This window comes from Pholis gunnellus, assembly GCF_910591455.1.
Source record: "Pholis gunnellus genome assembly, chromosome: 6".
Classification (NCBI taxonomy): Eukaryota; Metazoa; Chordata; class Actinopteri; order Perciformes; family Pholidae; genus Pholis; species Pholis gunnellus.
This window is the reverse complement of record NC_136532.1, coordinates 8,802,667-8,828,353: the sequence shown is the minus strand read 5'-3', so window position 1 is coordinate 8,828,353 and position 25,687 is coordinate 8,802,667. Positions and strand designations below refer to the sequence as shown.

General features: G+C 42.1%; 2 protein-coding genes across 3 annotated transcripts in view; one reads left to right on the top strand and one right to left on the bottom strand.

Annotated features, from left to right (window-relative positions):
• Positions 1-113: 113 nt before the first annotated feature.
• Positions 114-8,929, top strand: rab3c (RAB3C, member RAS oncogene family; the record flags this gene model as incomplete). The annotated part of the gene is made up of 5 exons (XM_079160862.1): positions 114-131; positions 1,934-2,158; positions 5,540-5,658; positions 8,371-8,495; positions 8,668-8,929. The coding sequence occupies 5 exons, from the start codon at positions 114-116 to the stop codon at positions 8,856-8,858; spliced, it is 678 nt and encodes a 225-aa protein (XP_079016988.1). The 3' UTR covers positions 8,859-8,929.
• A 3,940-nt stretch (positions 8,930-12,869) lies between these two features.
• The window catches only part of pde4d (phosphodiesterase 4D, cAMP-specific), a gene marked incomplete at its 5' end in the record, with an annotated part of 134,812 nt that continues 121,994 nt past the window's right edge, over positions 12,870-25,687 (bottom strand). For both annotated transcript variants that reach the window (XM_079161208.1, XM_079161209.1), the window contains 9 exons: positions 12,870-16,346; positions 16,455-16,637; positions 17,070-17,192; positions 17,294-17,448; positions 19,364-19,463; positions 19,690-19,854; positions 19,950-20,048; positions 20,216-20,385; positions 20,726-20,819. In XM_079161208.1, the coding sequence (XP_079017334.1) occupies positions 15,819-16,346; positions 16,455-16,637; positions 17,070-17,192; positions 17,294-17,448; positions 19,364-19,463; positions 19,690-19,854; positions 19,950-20,048; positions 20,216-20,385; positions 20,726-20,819 (1,617 nt within the window). In that variant the 3' untranslated portion in view covers positions 12,870-15,818. The remainder of the gene's footprint in view (positions 16,347-16,454; positions 16,638-17,069; positions 17,193-17,293; positions 17,449-19,363; positions 19,464-19,689; positions 19,855-19,949; positions 20,049-20,215; positions 20,386-20,725; positions 20,820-25,687) is intronic.

The window sequence follows — 25,687 nt, the reverse complement described above, 5'->3', positions numbered from 1 at the left end:
GGGGCAGACCAGAGTGACGCAAAAGGAGAGGCCATTATATTTGCTTAAAAATATACTGCCCAGCTTCGAGTTTATAGAAGGCTGCTGGAGTTTTTTTTTATAACAGACACAAAATGGACTTGTACGGGAAGGTAAGATGCATGATTTAATTGTAAAGCTATGGAGAGCGAGAGAGAGTGAGAGAAAGAGAGAGAGCGAGAGAGAGACAGAGAGAGAGAGAGAGAGAGAGAGAGAGAGAGCTTCACACGAACCGTCTCATAGCAGTGAGATGCTGAACAAATGTTTCCAGTTTAATTGTAGTCTCTCTCTTGCAACGTGTGGCGCGTCTGTCGGCGACGTCTGATGCTTATTGTAGCACGAACTACAGAGCTTTTCCTGCGCTTCCACGGTAAATCGCACAGCTGTGTCGCGCTGCATGCTGGGTAATGCAGTCGAAACCCGACTTTTGACGCCCCTCACGGACTCTGCGCTGATGCCTTGATAAAAAAAAAACTACACCCCCCCCCTCATCCCTCTCGGCCCTTTCGGCCAGGTGACGTCAGAGACACGCATGACGCGCACTTTCCTCTGCTCGTGCTCATCTCACGCGAGCCAGCTCAGGGGCGCGTGCCACAATATCCGAAGCGGAGGGGACAGCTCCCAGGTGCTGAAATTGGTCGGCGCTCCAGAGAGAAAGAGAGACACGGGGGGAAGAAAATCAACGGCTGCATTAGACTCACATACCAAAAATAACCGTGTTCTGCAAAACAAGGGCAGATACAGATAGAGCCGAGGCCTTCAAAACAGGTTTGTCCGCACAATGTCTTTAACGCGTTTCATTTATTAATAGTTATGAAGAAGAATTTAATTAATTCCTAAAATGACCTCGTGCCCAGAATAGCTCGTCTAGCATTAGCTGGCATGCAGCTCCCTGCTCTAACTGCATCGTGTAATTACATATCAGATGGCTGCTTTTATCGTGGTGTGTGCAGCATTGCACTGATTATTTCAAAGCGGTGTCCTTGCAAATACTGCCTCGGTGTTGGGTTTCCTTTTTTTTGGTGTTTTTTTTTTTCATACACGGAAGCGACCAGAAACCGCCGGTGCAGGATGTGCAGGATGGAGGTCCGGCATCTTTTATAACTAGATGGGCTACAAGGAGATCTCGTTTAGCATATGAGCGCTGTGGCTTTGTCAAAACATTCACCTTGGAGCAATGATGACTGTGCTCTTGACATCTTGCTCGTAGTACTCGTGTCCTCTCTGGTCGCTGACTGCTAACAGCTTGCAGCGGAAATACTCGGTATAGATGCGTTGTTAAGGTGGAAAATACATGTTTATTGTACAACAGTAGGTCACAGCAGTTTTAATATGGAAGAAGGTTTAATGGCTGGTGAAATTTGAGTGTGTTACTGGTAGGAAAGCTCTTAATAAGTCAAATCAAAACATCACACTCACATTATAACTGGGATGTAAAATTATTGTTTGACATGTTTTGCTCCAATACAATATAGGTGTATTTTGCCAAGTAATTAAAAAATACTCCATCTGATTTGTATTCATGAGATCTTTAAGTGATAACGGTAATAACATCAATTATAATAATCCCTTAGTTACATTGACGGAATCATTTTGGCATTAGAGAATACAAAGTCAGCTCTTTAAAAAAATCCTGGTTATCTAATACTCATCAATACAACAGCTTGCTGCGTTGGTCATGCTGATTTGCCTGACACAGCCTTCTGTCACCTCTGATCTGTGGCCTGAAGAGCAAGTGTGTACTACACTACTGTGTACAACATCTACAGTCATCTGAAAAACAAATCATTAGTTTCTTATTAGTTGGGTTCACATCCGCTGTGCGTCACAGCTGTGAAAAGCTTCACAATAACTCAAGGTGAAGCTCTTAATATATTCTTCTCAGCATCTCTCATGTTTGTTTGTTTTTTTGCAGATGGCTGCCACTCAGGATGTGAAAGGGAAGGGAGAGGGAGGGGACCAGAACTTTGACTACATGTTCAAGCTGCTGATCATCGGCAACAGCAGCGTGGGCAAAACGTCTTTCCTGTTCCGCTACGCTGACGACGCCTTCACTTCGGCCTTCGTCAGCACAGTGGGCATTGACTTCAAAGTAAAGACGGTCTACAAGAATGACAAGAGGATCAAACTGCAGATCTGGGTATGACATATTAAGATATTAGCATTAAACATTTACCAAATGTTTGGTTCCGGACCAAACCAGATGAAACTATTGGAATATGGCTGTCAAAGATATGTTGTATTTGCTTATCTTGCACTCCTCAGCTGGTCAACACAGGGTGATGACCTACTTATTTGCTGTTTACACTTGAAGGACCTGCTTTCTGTCTAATCTGTCTATTTAAAGGCTAAACTATTTAGAATATGATTACGATCTAATAATGTTAATTTATAGAAGGCAGAACAATGCATTTCTAGACTACAAACTAGCAACATACAACAAGCTGTAACAGTGTTTTTCCTTTCTTGTCACATGTCAAGTTTCTTGGTTTCATGGTTGTCATGTCCACCATGCACACATTTCAATTTAATTCAATTAAATCCAGATAATTTGCATGTTGAGACATACAGTAGGTGTGTAGAAGAAATCTGTTGACTGTTGTCCTTTAAGGTCTCCTGGAGGACTATGTGAGGGGGCAGGGGCTCCCCAGAGCCGCCCTGCCCCCTCATTCCTCTCCGTCCTTGTGTTCATGCAGACTGACTCCTGTCATGTCTGTAAAAGGATGTCAGTCTATGCCCAGAGCCCACTGTCTCCTGACCACTGCCCATATCTTTCTCCGGAGATCAATATGTTTCAAGGTCTGGGACAGGTTGTGACTTAATGGCTGCTTGGTCCTACAACAAAGTCCTGCACACACGGGATCACCTATGCATTAATTCAATTTAGTCAAATTTTTTGGACAGATCATGCTTGCTTGATATGCTTAGACGCACTTCCCTTTTCATCTCTTGATGTTTGCATTATGTACAAGGACGTCAAGGACTTTGACGTCATCTCAAGCGATCTTTTAAAAGACCAACATACACAAAATAGGACCATTTCACTCATAAAGTGAGGTTTTTCACCATCCTAAATAAGCCATTTTTAGAATACTAGTGTTTGAATTTCAGCGTCTCAATTCACAGCTAGAAAACTCATCCCGCTCTTTAATTTTTAGAAACATGTGGCGCATCAGCTGTGTTTTTAATTAATTGAAGGAAGCTTCAGGAGAGGCTACACTGTGTTTTCCTGTTTAACACTCCACGATGTAAGTATGGAGACAGATGGAAGTCTCAACATTACTGACAAGAGACTAGTAAGTGTTAGTTTGGCACACGGCGGGGAAGAACACAGAAGCAACACCTTCCTCAGAATGTGTGGGAAACTGAAGAATGTCTGAGGCTGTTTAATTAGTAGTTCTTCTGAGCTGTTGTAGCAGATTATCTTGTAATTCCACTGAGATAGATATGTAAAAGTTTCTCTCTTTCTCTCTATTTCTTTCTTCTTTTTTCACCATTTTCTTCTGTGTGCTTCACCAAATGGCAACTTTCCTTCAGAGGGTTTAGTCTCTCTTGTCATAACTGCTGTCTTTTGCAGCAATTAGCCACCTCCAGGCATTTGGTGTTTGCTAAGCACATAGACAGACAAAGAAGAAGCTCTCCAGCAGGATGTAAAAACTAGATTTAAACAGTCAAATGACTAGAAAATTAATTGGCTAATTGGGATGATGTGTTTTCATAATTAGCAAAGACAAGCATATTTAGAGATAAAAGACAATATTGCCCTTGCATCTAAATTAATTGGTCTGATTTTTTAAGTTGGACTCAAAGAGAGATGTCATGTCTGATGTCATTGTGGCAGTCGCACCCATGCATCTGCTGAGAGATAAAAGTAAATGCATCCCAGTTGTCCCAGTTGTCTTATTTGGCTGAAGTGAATGAAGCACAGCGGCGAGCGTTGCCAAGATAGACCTCATAAAAAACTTAAAACTCACTTTAGTGAATCAGGACGAGTTCAGGCGCGTGTCAGCCTCCGCTCGCTGCCTCTCCACTTGAAGCAGTCAGCTTCTTGGATTGATTTATGGTGAGCCGCACACTAGAGGCAAAGCTTTTCAAGGAGCTCCAATTCAAGGGACTCAGCATTTTTTTCCTGTCCTGCTCTGTCTTTTTAACTGAGAACAAGCAAACCGACTCACTGAAATAGCCTGGAAATGCAAAGGTCATTGCCAAGCACTCGGAAAAGAATCAATACGCTACAGAAATGTCCAAGCCTCAGAACTCAGACAAGAAAAAAGAAAGAAAGACTGAAGTAAAAACATTCAGATGACTTGTACATACTGTTTCAGGAATTGGTACACGCACAATAACAGTAGAAATCACCAAAAACATATTTTTCTTTCTTTTTATGGTATTTTAACACACTAGCTCCTGACATTAAAGACGCCCACATCCACATGCATTTTTAGGTGTTATTGTAAACCAACAAAAGGTCCTAGCTGTGCTGTGTGTGGAAGCTCGGCCTGCTGTGAGCTCTGTCTCTGTGGAGTGAAGGTCAGAGCTGTCCTCTGGCTATAACAGGCACACTGTTGCAGCCATGTGCAGGCTGACAGAAAGCAACACCACTGTGGCATATACGATCCAGTGCTGCCTGTCGAGCTTCTGTTTAACAAGAGCCAAGTGGAGCAGCCAGAAGTGCTCCATCATGATTCACAGAAGCCTGCAAACACTTTGTTGTGGGTGGAACCACAGCACAGTGAACATACAGTAGAAACAGGAGGGACATCATTGGGATTGAGTACTATATAATGTACCGTAAAACAACATATATAAAATATTCCTGAGCTCACACGCCTCCTCTCTCCTCATGGACACACAGAAGAGCTTCATCTGTCTGCATTGGGAGCCATTAGCATTTTCATTGACATCTCGTTGCAAAGGCTGCAGTGGCCACATGTTTCGAGGGCAATCTGTGTACAATGTACTACTCCTCGAATGCTGTGTAATCACTCGCCTGCTTTGCCTCTGAGCAATTTGTTCAGTCTTATCATGGGCAGCAAGCACTTTCCCAATGTCGAAATCATTTTTATCTCTATTTTTAGCCCTATTTAGCTCTATTTTCCTAAGAGATGCATGCCATGAGCTGAGCTCTGAATACTGCACCACCGAGTGTGTAACACAGCCGAGGAGAGGAAAGAATCAATCACATCAGCCTCAACTGACTTGCTGTTTTTGGCATCTTATCAATGCAAAGCCAGTGAGGCAGTTAGCATAATGATTACGTCCACATCACAAACACAACAAACATAGCCATACGTAAACATAGATAGAAAATTGACAAGTAGATCCTCTGTCATCTGTGCTCAGATTGTAGCTGAAGAATCATTTGCTATGCATAATTAGCTGCAGAAATAATAATGCACATGGCTTCACATGTACCATTATGGACTCGCATTTGTGCTGTGCAGCATCATGTCAAAGTTGCTGAGCCTAATTATCAGTCAGCTGGCTAACGTCAATGCTCAATCATGCTTTCTGTGTGTAGGACACAGCCGGCCAGGAGCGCTACAGGACCATCACCACTGCCTACTACCGCGGGGCCATGGGCTTCATCCTAATGTACGACATCACCAACGAGGAGTCCTTCGGCGCTGTGCAGGACTGGTGAGTCGCCCGAGCTCTTTGGAGTCAATGTTGGGTCGTTTTTGAATTTCTTTTAATGTAGATGTCGTCTCTCGTCCGATCTCTTCCTTTGTGTTGTACTGAATTTTGATGAGCCTCAGATCAACGGAGAAAAAAAGGGCTTCCTGTTTGTCGCCATAATGCAATCAGTCCTGCACACTCGACAAAAGTACATGTTTCTGCAAACAGTTTACCATCCCTTTCTCTACAGTATTGTCTCTCCCATATTTGACAGTGTTGTTGTGTAGTGTGCATGTGTGCATCGTTGTCAGGCTTGGAGATCTAGGGGAAACTTGTCAAGGTCATGGCTCTCGTCCATTCATGAGTCATAGAAGCGTCTGCAGGCAGAAGAGCCACTCTGAGCCGAGCCCAAATGTCACTGACTTATATGATGATGCATTGGTGTATAAAGCAGGACTTGCAAGGCCACGTTCGAATGGCTGCAGAAACCAGGTTTCTGGGTTAGGATCCTTGCTCTAGAAACAAACGCATCCTCCTCGGCACATACAGTGCAGCACAACAGCGAGGAATTTCAGCTCTGCCAATCAGATATAAATGTGTGTTTGAGTTACATTTTGACGACGTTCCTCCTTACAACTCGACACTCCAGAGGTGTTTTCGTTTTATTTTTTGTTTTTAAGAAAAAATTCTGAATCATCAGAGTGATATTCTCATGATGTTAGTGTTTCAGCTGCAAGGATAAGACGATTTGACTCACACAGACTTGATATAGATCGTGGTATTTTTGCAGTTGACTCTTGGCCTGCATGCCACGTGGCCTGCTCCCATTGTAGGACTATGACAATCACTATTAAGGTCAGTGTCTGCTCGGCCCTCGTCACTTAGCTAGCAGCACTTGACAGCTGCTTTAGGAAGCACTTGTCATGGTTAAAGCAGCTGCATTTAAAGTGCGCACATATTAAAGCCTGGTGTTCTTTCATTTTGCACGAAATGTTTAAAAGAATGTACAACTGAGATGCTGCACTATTATTAGCATGACTTGTGTTGAAATAGACTTCCAGTCATTAAGAAAACACAAGGCTTTCTTGTGAACAGAGGTCGGAGCCAGACACACCTATTATTCTTTTAAGGCCTGTCTGACACTTTGATGGAATACTGCAGTCTGAGCACTGTCTGTGATAGGTATGGTAATTAATGGAGCCAAGTGTGTCGGTGGCAGCAACAATCCTGGAGTTACCTGTGAGCTTACGTACCAGACTGTGCACAAATCACTCAACTGTATACACAGGAAGAGGCTCTTTCTTTTACCCTTCATATAACCAGAATCCCCCCTTTTTTTGCCTTTGCCACAGGCTTAAATTCCACTTTCTCTTTCCCTTGTTCCTTGTGACAAGGTTGTTGGAAAAAAAAGAGGCTGCCATGGCAACAGCTCCTTCCCCGACGGTGGCTGAATTAAGCTTGTGACGTGCTCATTTCCTGCCTGTGACAGAGACAAAACAGGGAAATATTGTAATGCTGACATCAAATGGACTTGAAAGAAATCGTGCAAATTAATTACACAAAACATTTTATTGCAGCAACCATCTCAAAGGATGTGCGTACCTTCCAATTATCCCTTCTCTGTTCTCCAGAGGCTACATTGTTCAAAATGCACTGGTAAATGTACAGACCTTTTATAGCCTGCACACGCAGCTCTGTTTGACTGGAAACAAACACAAATGTTTATTCTGTCAGTGAATATTATCAGCAGTTGGCTTCAAAATGACCCACATCTGAACCGCTAACAAGTCCGAACTGGACAGAGAGAGAGGAGGAGTGCCAACATAATGCTGCTCTCTCTCTCTCTCTCTCTCTCTCTCTCTCTCTCTCTCTCTCTGTGTCTCTCTCTCTGTCTCTCTCTCTCTCCAGCTCGTTGTTTCTTCCTCTCTTTCTTACTGGCTCTTTCTCTAGTGATTTCAGCCTGTAGTGTGTTAGCTGCCCTACTTTTAGTCAGACTTGCGACACCACAGGAGATATTTGTTCCCGAAATGCCTTCTCAAAGTGCTTTGAGAACAAGCACCTCCCTGATTCACCGAACATTTTCTGAAATTGTCATTGTTATCGCGCCGGAACATCACAATCTGGGATGTAAATCATTTTCCTGGCTTTAAGGCGAAAGACACAGAGCTCAAATTCACATTTGCAAGCTGTGTGCATCCTCGGTATAGTTAGCCGTTATTTAGTAACAAAGCAGTTTTTCCCATATGCCATGTCAGAGACTATAACTTTTCCCCGTGTAGCTTTAATATCCAGCAGCCTGTGTGTGGCACGTAAAATGAATAGCTTACCAATCAGAAGTTAGCAGGAGCCGAAGAACAAATCTAAAGGAAAGGATGCAAAGTATCACACATGTCAATGCCAGATAGCTAGAAAATACCAAGTGATAACCTACATCCGAGTAATAGTGCTTACATGTGTTCAGCACAGACCGGTAATTGACCCACTTTTGCACGGCTGCTAACAGTGACTCAAGTGTTACATGATGCCAAACGCATGGTGATGTAATCGCTGTTCAGGACTAGTCCAAACGGGGAACGAACTTTACATCATGTCCTTCGCTCTACAAACTTTAAGGATCCCGTCCAGTAAAAAGTGGCACAAAGACAATCCTGACAAGTTATTATAAAATTCAGCAACAGCATTTATTTGACTGTGATGCTTTGACAAAAAAAAAATGTTTCTGATTATGCGCAGGTCAACTCAGATAAAAACCTACTCGTGGGATAATGCACAGGTGGTGCTGGCTGGAAATAAGTGTGATATGGAAGAGGAGAGAGTGGTCTCAGTGGACAATGGCAGACTGCTGGCAGAACAGTTGGGTAAGTCTTTTGTTACATTTTAGGATATTATCCTACTGCTACATAGAAGCCGCTTTCATCAGCAACAATACCTCTCAAAGCTTGTCCTAAAAATGTAATACTAAATATTTATCATATGCTGGTTCTCTTGTCTCCTCCTCTTCTCATGTTGCTAACTCTCCCTCTTTCCAAGGTTTCGAATTCTTTGAGACCAGCGCCAAGGACAACGTCAACGTGAAGCAGACCTTTGAACGTCTCGTCGACCTCATTTGCGACAAGATGTCCGAGAGCTCGGACTCGGATCCGGCCGTCACCACAGGAGCTCCCACTGCCAAACTCACAGACAGCGCTCCGCCCCTCCAGCAGCCTGGATGCAACTGTTAGTGACTGATGTCAGGAAGCCAAAGGGGAGGGCAGCGCGGGTCCTGTAAGGTGGTAGAGTGTGCAGAGTTGTATTCTCCCTTATCACTCCTGCTAGTGCTGCTTTCTCTGGACTACAGTTCAAACCCTGTTTAGTGGTAGAATTACAAAATGCCGTCGTACTATCTCTCAACTTTCTCACCTTATATCAAGAGCAACTAACCAGACAAACAGACATGGCTATTGTAAAACTGTTTGACATTACAGGATATCCAAAATGTAGAGACACCATATTCTCATTCCTCAGCTAGTTAGTATGGTCATAAACCAAGTCTGTTCGATAAGGCAGGAAATAGTCTATAGACATGATGTACAGTTAGTCCTTAAGACCTTTAAAAATCTTTAAGACCTAGAATAATTATAAAATGAGAGATAGAGTAAGTGAGTGCTTTGACTTTTATTTTTTGTACAGTATGTATTTTCCTTTTATAGGATTATTTTGTCTCCTAAAGCTGCCAAATCTATGATTTAGTGCACTAAAGGATGTAGCGGCTTTCTTTCGTGTAGTGAGTGTGTGGCTGTTGTGTGACTGTACAGTAAGTGTGTGTGGGTTTGCACGAGTGTGAGTATTATGTGACAAATGAGTGAAACTCTGTCATCGAAAAAGGTCGTCTACCTTGGATAAAAAAAAAGTGGCCTTTTAGCATCTCCAACACGGCCTCCGTAAGTTCCTCTGTCTTGCTTACTTTTGGAATGAATCCAGTATGTGTAATGTTGATGTGAGTACTATTCTACGTTTTGCTGTCTGTAGATGTGTGATTTCTCTGATAAGTATATCTGTAATTCTTAAAAGCAACTACTATCTATGTGCTTAGCCTCTAAGATGACCCTTTATAGTTTAATGCGATGAGCATGCTGCCAAAAAGTCAATCATATGTGCTGTTTTATCTAAAGATAGAACCTAAACATCCTCAACTCCACATGATAGCAATGATCCAGCATTTCATTGAACACAAATCTCACACTGGCAAGGCACAGTACAGTGTATGATATATAACAAGGGATCAGCTCTGGCATGGAATAAACAGCCATATATAAAAAATAAATAAAAAAAGTTTCATTCAGCATGCTAAAATTTCATGTTTGTGCTATAAAATAATTCCCTCGTGATAGAAAAACACTACAGATAGTAGTGGTCTTAATGATATCTCCAGCCCTTGTAGTATACAAGTTGTAGCCCCTTTTAGAATCCAGAAAGCCTTTCAGTTCTGCAAAAACGTTTGTGCCAAAACAATACAATTCCTTTTGCATCGTCAGTTGTTTGTTGCATAGTTGAATAAAAAAAACAAAATATTGCATGAAGCCAGTCCTGACTTATCTATGTAGATTTATATAATAAGATAGTGTATATATATCACTCTGTGTTACAGATTTAGAAGCGTTGTCATAGCACTTGCTGTGAGATGCAATGGGCCAATAAGTGCAATATTTTATGAATGAAACCCTGTACATAGTTTCTCCTGTCCTCGAGTACTATGACTCTATCTGCAGTATGTGAGAGACAGTTTGGTCAGAATGGCTGTGAAACTGATGTACAATCTCTGAAAAAAGTGAGTGTGTGTGTGTGCGTGCGTGTGCGCGTGTGTGTGTACCTGCCATGTTGAACAGACAAATGACGTAATATAGTGTATTGTTTGTGTATACCTTTTGTACAAATGTATTCACGTACTATATGCTGTTCCTGCTAACTGTTGGGTGTTGATTGATCTCGTATTATCATGTCAAAATGCAGTGTTATTGTGAACGATAGTCAGGGAGGTTACTTAGTCCATGCCATACTGTTGTAAATCCAAGAAAAGGGATAGACCCTGTGCATAATGTGTGTACACGTTCTTTGTGCGTGTGCACCTCGTGTATGTGTGTGATATTATGATTTTATGCTAGTAGCCATGAAATAAATTATTGTATTGATCTCCAGTCAAGATTCATTTGATAGAGGAATAGCTATGTGGCCATGGCCTAACAGTCACTCTGGTCAAATGTCATTGTAGAACAGTACGACTTTACATATTACTGAATATATTTGTTTCTCAGAGTGCAAGCAAAGTAAGAAGTATGTTTTTGAGATTATAGGAAATAAATCAAATTCTATCAGTGGGTCTCTGTGTTCTCTCTGCTGACTCTATAGAAGCATGACGGAGGGATTGCCCTCTTAACCCCAGGTCCGCTCTGCTCTGCTGCTGTAATTCTTGTTTCATTTCTAGGCGACGCACACCACCTAGTGTTGGAGCGCTCCACTGCATTTATTCGACAGCTACTGACTTACTTTGAAGATTTGACTCACAATGAATAGATGTACATTAATCTAATAATCTAATAGCACATCGTTAAAAATAGTTACATTTCACCTCAACAGCTTAATAAAAATGCCACTTACATGTTAATGTATCAGTAATAATACACTAATTAAGAAGTGCTTTGGTATTTCAAAGCTACTTTTCTACTTCCACTCCCCGGAAATTCAGATGAATATTGTATTTTTACCTTTGCCTGAAAGTTTACATGTAAAATGTGTGATCATTCTATAAAATTACTAAACTAATCCAGTAATAGTAGGTCATTAAAAAATACTGCTTAAACAGTAATGCATTAACAATAATAATGTTACTGTAATATATAATATAAAACTGTGAAGGGCTGTTCTGCTGCATGAACTTTTGATACTGTAAAAGATCAGAATACACACAAATGTATCAGCTTTATATACCAACGTGTATAAACCTATACTGTTGTGAAGCAAACATGTCAAAGTGGGATTTATTGATCACTTCATATAACTGGTAGCCTGCTATCACAGTATCACATAGAACAAATTCCTCTCTGTCTTCATTGCACTTTCTAGGATATCCACAGCCAGTGTCTGTTAAAACAACTCTCGTGTACAACAGCTTAAGATATACTTATTTAGTTTTTCATTTAATTTTATTGTTTATTTTCCAATGGACAATGCACTATATTGTACCAGATATAGCTTAAGGGTACTTTAAATTCGTAGATCCTGAGAGGAGGCCACTAGTAATGTGCAGGTTACAGAGATAAAAGATGAGTTGTAGTAAATCAAATCCTTGCACTCCGTGACAAACAGACACAATGAAAAAGCATACAAAAAACTAGACTGAAATATAACACAACAGTCCCCCTAGTGGTAGCTCTTATTAAACTAACAAAAGGCATTGTGACAATAAATGCCAACCGCAGCCTTTTCTTCCTTATCAGGGCTGCCGTGATAACCGTTCACCGAGATGAACAGCAGATACTCTCCTCCGTCACAATGAAGGATGGCGCTCGTGTCCTTCAGTCACGGTGGCTTAAAGACTGATATTATCACCCAGATAATCATCACCTTTTTTTCTCTTACAAAAAGTGTTTTAATATGAATCTGTCAAAGGCTGTTTAAACACGCAGTACATCTAGAGCAGAGAACTACAGACCACACCCATAGGCCAATGCAGACTGTGGGGAGAAACTGAAATGGCAATTATAGAAGTGAAACATGTACGGTTCATCCCATCCCATCTGAAACAACGACAAGAAACCAGTGAGTAGGCAGAATCAACCCATGCTTTTATTTAATCCATTGCATATAAAAACTTTTTTTTCATTCTTTTTATTTGTTTTTTTTACATAAAGTTGTATGATCTACAGTGCTATCCAATAGACTGCAATTAACAAGGAATCCATTAAAATAACATTTTACTTGTCCTGTGAAACTTACAGACAAGTTGGCATTCTAAAGACATAACCCAAAAAAATAATTGTCCTGAAGACCTTTTTTTAAGTTACAGTTTGTGTTTTCCTTTCATACCATAAAAAATAGAACACATAATGAGAAAAGAACCCACTGTTTCCATTGGTCCAGGGCTGTTTAGAATCTACAGTATGTGTGTCAAAATAAGAGTCCCTGTTTCTGGAGAATGATGCACTCACCCATAAACCCCCCCCCCCCCCCCCCCAACCCGCCCTTTACTACAGGGATATACTAAACCCTTCTCCCGTCCAGGCAGAAAGATGTCAGTGGTTTTGGATATTGCAAGTAATGTGAGTGCAAGTGTTGGCCAAGCATAGATAAGCAACACACTGTCAGTGTTTCAGCCATAATTAATGCAGCAGTGGCTGAACATGCAGATGTGTCTCTAAGCCTCTGTGCTTCGTAGGCTGTGGTCCAGCGGCAACTACACACTCCCGCTGCGCCCCATTCAGTGTTTGTAGCTGTGATACACCCACGTGGATGCAGACGACACTGCTGTAACTTTGCGCAGACACAAAGTTGCTCCCACGATGGGTTGTGTCACATCTGTGAGTGTAGTGGTGGCAGGGCGTAAGGAAGGTGCGAGCTGTTCAGACCGGGTCTACAGCAAATACGACTCTTGGACATCCGGCTATAGGCCACACGTCACTCGTGTAGTACATCTGTGGCTTGTGGTTGACCTGAATCCCTGCAAGCTTCTGCACTGACGACGCATTTTCTACCCAGAGCCACTGATAGAGCAAATTGTGTTTGGCTGTGATAGTAAAAAGGCAACATTTTCAAATCCACAACATGAGATCAGGCCAACCCAAGCCAAAAGATTCACTACTAATGCAGCAAAAGAGAACTAGAAAAAAAAAGAAAAAAAAAAAGGCTAAAGTAAATGACATGCGTTGAATTTAAGGCACAGCCCATGGGCCAAGGAACAGTTTCTTTTTAAAAAACAATTTGGCTTTCCCCCTCTCTTCACTGAGCTATTTCTCAGATAAGCAACATGTCGATGGATCATTTTTACACTGAAGCGTGTGTGTAATCAACATTCTCTCAACAAGAGGTACGTAATACAGCCACACCATCACCAAAAGGGATGATAAGAATCAACCATTTACAACAAACGGCATTATGATAGTAATAACATTAATAATTATATATTATATACAGCACAATAAATATATGTTTGTAAACAGCGATAAAACCAGAACATTGTATTACAGGTAAGGGCATTGGGTGAGGCTAAAAAAAAAAAAAAAAAGAGAGAAATCTTGGCACAAAATGAAAAATTAAATAAAATGTTTGGAAATGACACATAATCAAAACAAGCTCTTTTAAAAAAAGCGATGTGCAGTATTTCAAGTGTTTTTTTGTTTTTTTATACATTTGTTAATTTTTCTATATTTTATGTACACAGAGAGAAAAAAAAGTATATTTGGGTATTGTAACTGCCAAGCCTGTACTGTGGTCTATGCTACAGTTAAATATTTACTGTACCACCTTTATATTGCAAAAAACGACTCAACAAATAGAAAAATATACCAATAAATAATAGCATCAGGTGTAAAGTGAAAAAAAATGATAAACATGGAAAAAGGAAAAGTGTCTTGGCCGAGGTGTGAGACAGCTCACTAAGTATTCATGAGTGAGTGTTTTGGCGAGTTTAAACATATCAAACATATTTCAGCGGTGATATATGAATATATATCAGTGCATTAGAGGATCTACGTAGAGGATCGTCTTATCTGATGACTACACAACGGAGCTGATTGTCAGCAACTGGGTTCAATGTTGTGATGGCAAAATGAAGCATTATTTTGATGAGAAATTAATTGATACCGCTCAACAGAAAATGAAGTGGCTGGAAACAAGCAGGTAAGCAGCTGTCGGTGATGTGCACATCAAATGAAATGGGCACCAAAAATAAAAGGAAGGACAATAGAAATCTCTCATAACGTTGGTATAAAATCACACCAGTGGTTTTTAACACCATTAATATTTCTGAATACTCTGAACACTAATCAAGCTTCTAAAAATAAGGTGCTTTTTGTATCAACTACAAAGCATTGCATTGTCTCAGGATGTGTTCAAAAGAACTGCAGGCAACAACAATAAAACGTGAAGGCTCCATCCACATCATGAACCGTTTCTATGAGAGCAAAGCATAAGGTTCCTGCGGCCCTTCTCAGTGAAAACTCTTACCCAAAGAATTGTTATTATGAATGAATTCCAAATTTCAACTCACAGGACGAACCAAATGTGTGTATAGTAGCATGGGAATAGTAGTAAAAATGCTATGGGAGCAAGTGCAAACACCTCAGAACACTCTGAATGTAATCCAGTCGTGAAGATATCCCTTCAAAACACTGTGACACACTTCTCCCCACTGGTTTCCAAAAGTGCTCTCATCTTCTTTGCCAACAAAAAAAAGGAAAAGCCTCAGATTGCAAAAGTAAATTCTAGAAAATATCTGAATCTTACATACAGTACGATACAAAAATTAAAGAGGTCTAGGACAGCGCCAATGCTGTGTAGATTTGAGCTTTGTGTCAGTCATGTTTTCAAGGAAGACTTTTACATCAGAAATGTGTCTCGAAAAGCTCCCCAGTGTGCTGCAGCTTTCATCTCTGCAGCGTCCGTCGGGTTTTCAGCGGAACGGCAGCATAAAATGCCTCCTAATTCGCAGATGGGAGGAAAGGACCTAACCGGGATGGAGATGCCCCTTGAACACGCCGATAACCGTCTCTGTAGAGTATGGGCACTTGATAAAACACAGAAACACGGCTAAACTTTCAGGCGAGGCCGAGACGAAGCGGAGGGAAGGAAAATGTGATACCAGGTGTCGTGTGGACAGCACCGAGCAGACTGAACTGCTCGTCCGTATACTAAGCTTAAGCTTGTGAAAAAAGAGGCGTAAAAGGGAAATAAGTGCACACCACTTCAGTACAGACGGGAATGGAGAGGAGTTTTCCTGAGTGCAAAAAAACTTGAAGAAGTACCGGTGGGCGTGTCTGAACAAAGCTGACGGGAGGAGTGGCCAAGGTGGAGAGCAGCACGCGCTTTGGAACCATAAACAGAGATGTATAAAAAACACAGACAGACTCCACAAAACCCAAAAAATATTCTATAAATAATCATCTGTCATTACTAAGAAGAACAGTTAATCAGTTGCTGTCCATGAACTGCTATGTGTGGGGGGCTTCCTCTTTCTCTTCTCCCTCCTCCTGCTCTGCTACCTCTTCCTCCACAACACATGGTTGTGAACAGGATGTCTCCCCCTCTTCCGTTACCTCCTCCTCCTCCTCTTCATCATCCCCCACCTGTTCGTCCAAAGGAATCTCTGTTGATTCAGAGTCCTGCGTACAGAGAGTTTTAGAGTCAGTACAGCTGTTCTCCTCGTCCTCGTCTTCCTCCTCCTCGTCATCATCCTCATCATCATCCTCCTCCTCCTCCTCCGGCTGGCTGCCGCTGTCTTTCTCCGTGTCCGACTCCACGTCCTCCTCCAGGGTGAGCTCAAATTGGAACTTGTCCCCTCCCGGGAGCCGAGAGCCGTCCTCGGGGTCGTCCAAGTGAGGAGAGGGGCTTTGGGGGATGGTGCTTTGGTACCACTCCCTGTTGTCTTCCAACGTGTCGAGGATGTCCTGGGCATCCGGGTGGACCAGGTCAGCCCAGGTCTCCCACAAAGGGTGAACGATATAGTCTATGAAGCCAACCTACAGGATACATTAGGGAAGAATAGGTCATTAAGTCTGTGTCTGTGCACAATATTGATGTGTATGCATGAATGCATGTGTGTGTGTGTGTGTGTGTGTGTGTGTTACCTGGCTCTTTTCTACCGAGGCGTTGTGTTTGTCACACATAGGGCTGATCTCCATGCCCCTCTCCCTCTCTCGGTCCCCCTGGCTGAAGAACTCCTCCATGATGCGGTCCGTCCACTGCCGATACAGCTGGAGAGGCTTAGTGGGGTTGCTCAGATCTGCACAGTGCACCATGTTCTGGAGAACCTGAATATAAAAAAAACAGAAAAGTGTTAAAAAAAGGTGCCCATGCTGGCCACATGTTCCATGATTTTGGGTAGGGGCGAAGCCTCAGGGCTCAGTTTCAGGCTGAAATCATCGGATATTAAAGAAATTGTTTAAGTAAATTTGTGTTGGGAGTTCAACTTTAATGTGACTAATTTGTTCCTATGCCCCTTTAAGAGAATGGAGAAAATCAGAGAGTCCGAAACAGGGGAAGCTACCATATTACTGTGTCACATGACCCGGACTTTCTGGAGTGACAAGGAGGCACTAATGATGTATTTTTCTACAGATGTGAAAGGTTTTCAGAAGCCTAAATGTTGCAGAATCTTCAAGGGGAACTGGCTATTCTTTGACTGTACATTAAAATCACCAAAACAAAGTGATACGGATCTTTCCGTTACTGGTTAGTCTGACCTGTATCCTGTCAGAGTAGTTGTCCAGCAGCAAGACACCCGAGCTGGTCACCTTCTTGGTTTCCACCATAGTTTTCAGATCAGCCAGTAGATTCATGTGCTTGGACATGTCGGTTGCTAGCACCTGGGAATACCCACAACATACCGTTAGCATTCAATACAGAAATAAAGATTGTATAATGTAGTGCACGTAATGCAGTCCACGTAATGTTTATTTTCACTTACAATGTCAATGACCATCTTTCGCAGTGATTGTCTTTGTTTTTTGGTCAAATTTTGGAAGATGTCACAGTTCTCCTCTTGCAGAAGCTTGAAACCAACTGCTAGATGGTGGTTCTCCAACACCGACGAGTCATTGTACATCAACGCTAGCTCTGAATCTGCACGGAGCACAACATCGACCATTTTAGCTTGAGGAATTGAGTTTTTTCTGGTTTTAATTAATCATAAAAACATGACATTTACATGTTCACGCATCAACAAACGGGTTATTTTGTAAGGAAATACAAATGCAACTAAGTACATCTTTTCAACAGAATGCGGTGTGAATAAGTGCTACAAAGTTCACTCCTAATAGGCCTCTCCAAATGATATGTGTGCTGCGGTGACACGTGTATCATCCATCCCTTGCTCCGTGAGTGGCAGAAGAAAGCGCCAGCATGTTTTCCGCTGGGAGGTCTCCCCACTCTGGGTCATTTGAAGGTCCTCTAGCTGTATTTAGACTTTCCATTAAGATGCATTAGTCTTGGCCACAGTGGAACAGAGCAGCAGAGGGGAGAAAGGGGATCCTGCTCTGTTGCTCTGTGGCTGACAGAAGATCAGTCAGGTGGCTCCGAACAAGGATGACTCACACTGCCTTTACTGCAGGGATTCCCCATTTGGGCTTATGGGAAGCACAACACATTTTGTGAGTTGAGTGTGTGAGGGTGTGCAGTGTATTTTCTGTTCTGGTAAGGTATTACTAATACCTTTATGCAACACAAACTTTTGTAACGGGATTCTGAATGATTGCTTAAGGCAATACCCAGTGGATATAAAACTCTATTTGTGTTTTCCTCTAAATTGCCAAATCAAGGCGATATTTGTGGCACCTCCAGCCGTGAGCGAGTGAGTCAGTGCAAGCAGAGCGGTAGCAGAGGTTCAGCCTCTTGCTTCAGCTACCAGCCTCAACATCGTGAACCCAGTAGGTCTGGTTGGAGGCTCAGTTCACCCCCTTCCATCACTACCCTGGAGATAGTTTTGCTTTTATTTTTCCAGATTCTGAGAAATCTTTTCTGCCTCCACTTTACGATGGAGGTGAATGGAATTTGTATTTGTGATGCTCACAGCAATACAAATGAAACAAAACACTGTCAGGTGTAAAAATAGGAAGCCCCTTATTTAAAAAAAAAAATAATAATAATCTTTGTTCACAGTGAGGTCTGTGGTTTATCCAGATAAACGGGGACACCAATTCTGGAAAGATATTTTGCTGTTGATTTACAAAACAAACCCCCAAATTCTTCAATGCAGTGAAAACCACATAGATGACATTTGATTCATTGTATTGCACCCTGGTTCAGGACCTTGCAATTGCCAACAGTTATCTCAACTTTTTCAGCAATTCAAATATGTCTGGTGTTATGTCAGTTTGCCACAAATATGTCGATAAGCCTGGATGAGATTAATCGACTGCAGAAACAACATCTCTTAAAACAATATATTCTTTTGACCAGCATGACAAACCTGTCTGATGCTGCTGCACAGGATAGGACAGTGCCGATTGGTCTGGGCAAATATGATGTATTGTAATGTGTGTGGCATAACAATTATCCCACCTTGTTACCCTAACAACAGCATTGATACTACATAAGATGTCAAACAAAGGTATGCAGTGTGGTCTACTACATCCAAGTCTTTGAGAGGGATGTTTGTTTCCTGAGAACATGTTAGCTTGAGTGATGATGTGCTACAAGGAAAGGCTACTATACTTATCTCTTTCTTGGAATCTCTTGTTAAAGCATCACACATGACTAAATTGTGGCACGTGTGCATGCACATAATGTGCATGTGTGTTCTGCCTTGAATATTTTGACCATCCATGTGCAGTAAAATGCATCCAAGTTTGGTTTATAAGTGAAGTTTCTTTTATGACAGAAACGTCAATTGTCTAGTGTGAGTATGTGTGTGTGTGTGTGACGCTAGAGTGTGCATGTTCCCACCTGGGTAACAGACTGTTCTTGCTTGTGAATACGCACTAATGACACTGCTGAGGCACTGACGTAGCTGCTAAGACGGCGCCATATTTAGACTCACTGGTGTTGATGAGGAACTGGTTGGAGACACCAGGATGGTCCACGTCGTGAATTGCACTGGCAAAGATGGCAGCTAGGATCTCAAGGTCTGTGAACACAGCCTGGAAGAAAAGAACCGAGCACAGAGGGGAGGAGGGAGGGCATTGATGAGAGAATCAAACGGTTGGACAAAAATATCCTTGCAAGTAAGAGCCATTGATTGGACTTTGAGCTGGCGTTTGATTGAAGCTGATTGTGGAGGCGTGGCCTGCGTGATAGTGCGTGCATGTGTGTCTGTGCATGTGTTCAACTGTGTTCATTCGCGCTGTAAGTGCACATGCGCCTCACCTCGAGGGCAGGGGTGGATAGCAGCACGTGAGTTGACTGGGTGACGTCAGCAGCATGAATGTTGTTATGGTAGGCCACATCGCCATGATAATGGTCTTCTAAGGTCATCAGGTAGGTTATAAAGGTGTCAAGTGGAATTTTAAACGTTTTCAGCAAGTCTCTCTCCTACAAACCACAAAACACAAGAGGAAGGTTGTTGTCAAAACAGTTTCAGGATTCAACAGGCAAGAGAGAAAAAAAAAAGACGCAACAGTCCTTACCTGGAATATAGTGTACATCATGACTGTCAGTGGCCGATTGCCAGAGAACTCTGCTATTTTAAAAACGTTACGGCCCCATTTATTCACATGCTCGAGCTCCTGAAAGAAGGAATTAGATACACATTTACAAAAAAAACCTGATTTTTTCCTTCCTTCTTTTCCTTCATTATCACCTGAGCCAAAGAACATTTCAGATAGTGTGCTCTCTATTCATGTGACTGCACGGTCTGTGTGCACACACCGTTTGTCAGGACACACAAACACACCTTAGCTAGTTCATCCTCGGTCTCGGTCTTGACTCCGAAGCGAGCGATATTAGAGTTTGTGAGGCTGGAGGAGTGTTGCAGCTTTTTCACCCCAATGATCTGAGACATGGGCTTGTTCTCCTTCTCCTTCTGCGTCTGAGGGGATGGCATCTCCACTTCATGTTGCTTGTCTAGAGGAACCCAGTGACACACAAGTGGAAGGAGAACATGAGGATGATGAAGCCTTTTGTTGCGCACTTGGGTTAATGTTTTCTTCCTGTAAAGAGTGGCTGAATTAGATATGTTGGTACAACTAAATCCAGGTTGAAGTAGATAAAAACTGATTAATTTCTCTGGCAAATTAAACAGGGTTTCAGAGAATTCTGTACACTGCATGTGTTTGGCCATATACAAAACATGACTTCATGAACTCACTCTGAAGCTTGGCAGAATATACATTTTTACTTCTCAGGCAGAGGGAGATTTTTTTTAAATGCCAAACCAGTGGGTCTATCCTGTGTCATCACTCACCTAGGAAGGTGCTGGAGATGAACTCAGACACCTGGTTCCCAGAGCGGCTCATCTCTGATAGGTGACTCAGCTCCCTGTTCAACATCCTCTTGAACTGAAAGAGAGACACACACACACACACACACACACACACACACACACACACACACACACACACACACACACACACACACACACACACACACACACACACACACACAGAGAGATTAGGGGTTTCACGGTGTGTAATACAGGGCAGAAAGATCAAATTTTTCTTTTCTTACAGCTGATACTCCGGTATCATACACATATTTGAATAAATATTAGCCAATAATAACTCAGACACTGCAAAAACACTTCAAGAGACAAATAAACTTTCCTCATTTCTCTAAATGTGTTTGAGGATGAAGTATGGGGCCAGCACTACAGAACCTTTTATTTGATCAAAAATACATTTTCATGATGGCAGTGAAGAATCAAACGATTCCACCAACACAGACTCCTCTGCTGGCCGCGGCCTTTTACGAACACATCCTTGAAATTTGCAGTCACATCTCAAGAGCTGTACCAGGAACGTCACCATTTCTGGTTTAACACGTGCGCACAAACACACAAAGCAGGTCAGAGTGCTGCTGCCAGGTAAGTACACAATCAGTAACCCAATTTCCCACAATTTCTTTCAATTTCAGTTTTCCCCTGCCGCACTGCCTGCTCCTCCCTGCCTCTCCCTCACGCTATCCTCTGCCAACTGTAATTCGAGTGGCAGACCCAAATTTAGCTGCAGGTTTTGATTTGAAGACCAAACTGATTGACGTGGAGGAGGATGCTTGAAATCAGGGGCTTTCTAAAGTGGCTGCCGAACAACAGTTTCAAAACGGATTGAAAAACAAAAACCTCTCGCACAAAAGTCGCTGCTTTGTCTGACTCATTCTGGCTTCAGTCCAAATGCCTAATTTATGTACGTATATTGATTAAGTATACATCAATATTGATCACTTAAAATAGACCATTACTACACTGCAGAGTGCTTTCTGCGCAATTGTGTATTGGCATCCTATTGAGTAACACCCACGGGCATTCATTGGGTGGCTTTTTAAAATGGAGACACAAGAGGCAAAGAGCCATCTGTGGTGTGCTTTTGTCAGGTGATAAGAGCCTGTAGAAGAGAAAAGCGACAAATACATGACATGTAGAGCTGTATTAACAAGAGACATACATTATGTATTATTATAACAAATAAGAGCTCACTGAAAAAAAAGACAGATTCTTGCTTTTTTAATTAAAATGTGTGGCCGACCTAAAAAAGATCCCTCAGAACATCAATAAAATGTGGAGCATCTTAACTACCGAGAGGATTGCTGACCTAAATAAGTCTCCACAGAGCTCCAAGAGTTGCCGATTTATTCCATCTAAGAGCTTCAAATAACCGAAATGACCGATGAGAATTTAACAATTTACAGGTGAAAATGTCTGCCGTTTTAAAATCAAATTCACTTCAAAATGTAACTACGTATGTTCATCTTTGCCGCACCTCCAGCCATGTCTACACCTTTCAAAGTACAGTGCGAGCGTTATCAGCTCTTTCCATCACAGATGTATCAAAATGGATGATGGATCCAGAAATGTCACCACTTTGAAGCTTTTTTCAATGTTAGCGAGGAGCAACATGTAGTAAGTGCTTTCTATTTGTGGTCATACAACCCAGCATCCAAATATGTGTCAAGGATAAACCTCCGTTACAAAAACACTGGAAATGAATACAAACAATCACATTTAAAGAGGTGTAAAAAAAGAAAAGCCTGCATAATTCATTTAAACAGACTAATCTGAGACCACATCTTACCTTTATATATCCCCAGGACACAGAGAGTAGATAATTAACTTCAGGCATTTTGACAAACGAACAGAAGAGATCCAGAAACAGAAAGGTACAGCTTTATAGCCCAAAATACAGTTCGGATGATGAAAGCGCTAGACTGCTAGCAAAACAAAAAACGTCCGCAGCTCTGGCCAGTCAAAGACTTCAACCTGAAGAGCCTTCGAAACTCGGTTCAATGTCCATAAACGAAGCATCACGTTCTGGTCCTGCCAATATCCACGGAAAGGAGCCCATGATGCAGGAAGCAGAGAGGAAAAGCAGATTCTGAGAGAGGAGCAGCGGGAACGTGGCTCCCCAAAGATCCGTTGAGACCACACACTGTGATACACAAGACATGTGCACACACACACACACACACATACGCTCAGATACAGGGACGCACTGCTGAGGTTGTGAATAATTGATGGTGGTGCGGATGCTTGGTAGATGCCAAAGCACCAGGACAGCACAAAAAAAAAAAGAAATCTGTCAACAGCTTCCAAACAGGCCTGACTGCCTGCCAGCCCGCCTCTGTGTGTATGACACAAGCTCCCATGTGAAGAGCAAAAGCTGCTTCTCTTGCTGTGTCACACAACAGCAGCAAATCAGGGCCCAGATATGGAAGAAGTGTGAGCTCATCATCACCTCTGATTGGCTTGGATTGGAACAGACTTGAGGTCACCTGCTGTGTGATTGGCTGGGACTGAAGTCAGTGGAAAATCTACCTCTTCCCTTTTCCTTCCATTCCTGCAGAGAGGCGGGATGTGGTAGTGCGTGTGCATGTGTGTGTGTGTGTGCATACAGTACATGTTCATTTGTGTGTATGCAAGGCAGATTTATATTACATGCACTAGTACGTGTGTGTGTGGGTCTGCGTGTTAACTGACCTAACCTTCTGTTCAGTATGATGTACAAGCACAGGTTACCTCATCCAACAAAAGAAAAACTGAGGTCTGCTCTCACGCCAGTATTCATGGGAGATGAGTCACAGTAGCATCACTATTGAGATGATGTATCACATGAAAACTAATTAATCTTTCAAAAAGAATGAGCGTCACAGTTATCTGAAGTGGGCACTGTAGAACAGAAACTGAAAGAAAGCACAGTGTCCACATAGGCTGCTGCGTGTGTCACTGAGTTCAAGAGGTTGTCGCTTTGGTTGGAAACAATTCGCCATGTAGCTCTATATAAAGCAGATTCAATTAAATTCAATTGAATTCAATATGCTTTACTAGCACGAGTGTAACAAAGACAATATTGCCAATGCATGAAGTAATAATGCGACTGTGGCTTCATCATTATGAACCCCTTTCACATTGTCACGTTGTTTTCACATTAGATTAGGGCCCCTCAATAAAGGCAAATTTTATTTTTTATTTTATCAAAATTGAGATCACGATGAGATTGACACGAGCACTTCTTTAAGTTCCGTGTCGTGCTACATTCCCGCTCATGTACAAATATATGCATCAAAATAAGACTGGTCCTTATTCACAGCCCATCTCTTAGGAGCAAAATAAAGCTGCACCGAAGCTAAAACTATGCATCAAAATATGACTAAAATGAAGGTTCTTCCTCACCTCAATTCAGAGTGATATACATTAGTCGTCTACTCTGGTCTGCTGGACAACATTCAGGAACGTCTTTCACAGACTGTCTGTGAAGCCACATGCCCGGTGGCTGGCTGTCAGTTTAGGAAGGGCTTGATTTGATATGCAGCGTAGTTTTCTATTTATGGAGCACACATTATAAACATAAATATCGCAGTCAATCATGTTCATTTAATTGTAGGAAAATCAAGATTAATATCAGATAAATTGTGCAGCCCAGCCCTACATTAGATATGTTGTTACTATACAATATATTGGTTATGGACGCAGTAATAACTATGGGGCAGCATGACATTAAATTAAACAGGTAAAAAAGTTGACCAAAAAAGATATATGTAAAACAGCTTAATCTTAAATCAGGAATCTACAGTCATTTGTGAGAAGAGGTTTTTTTTCTTGCCGTGTGTGAGCACATACGTGCACATGCATGTGTCATGTGTCTGTGTTGGTCCAGTGGCTACATGGATTGAAAAGGGACCAAATCTGTCTCTGCTTACTTTACACCTCTACAGCCAGCCTGGCACTGTGAGTAATTTACAGCTACGCTGGAGCAGATGAGACAACTGGCTGACTGAGATCCAGCAGCTTTGATTGACTCTGAGCCAAGCAGGCCAGCACAGGCCCACCGGACGCGCGCGCACACACACACACACACACACACACACACACACACACACACACACACACACACACACACACACACACACACACTGTATATAGCCTATGACACCTCCAGATCTCTGTTGCATTCGTCTCTTTTCTCACATTACAGATTTATTCTGGTGGCAGCGACACTCCCCCCCCCCCCCTCTACAGAATACAGGAGAACAGGAACACTCTTAATTGCTGCGACTAACTGTTTTCAGTGAATGTACCAACAAGTCCATTAATAACCGTAACAAATATGTGGAGAAGGAAATCTATACAGTATGTAGGGAGCTAAACGGTAAAGGTAAGGGGTAAGACATCAGTGCAATATAATAACAAAATAAACCAATAACCAACATAAAGATGAAAAGATGAATAGATAACAATGGAGAAAGGCATTCTAGTGTAGTCGGGGTACTGACATACAGCCTCACGAGAAACCTTCTCAGTTCAGAAAATACAAAAGTCAAAACCTACCAGCAACTTTACGGTTACCTTAGAATGCCTTCGACCTCCACGAGTACGACTAACACGTTACGAACAGAATGATGACACAATTCACATCTCCTGGCTGAACCTTTCACAACATAGCAGTAAAGTAAAAACTAAAAAGCATCATCAAAACCTGAGCACAAATAAATATCTGCAAACCCTGAATACAACTATTAAGAGCTTTTGCTGCTAAATAACTCAACCTGTCTGATGGCATCAGAGCAGCACCGTCACATGAAGTGGACAGTGGTTTGTTTCCCATCACCTCCTCAGAGCCGCAGTAAAACATGTTCGATCGGTGTGTTTGGAACGAAGAAATTTCACAGGAGTATTTGTATGGGTGTACGTCAATCTATACGGATCATGAGCTGCTAA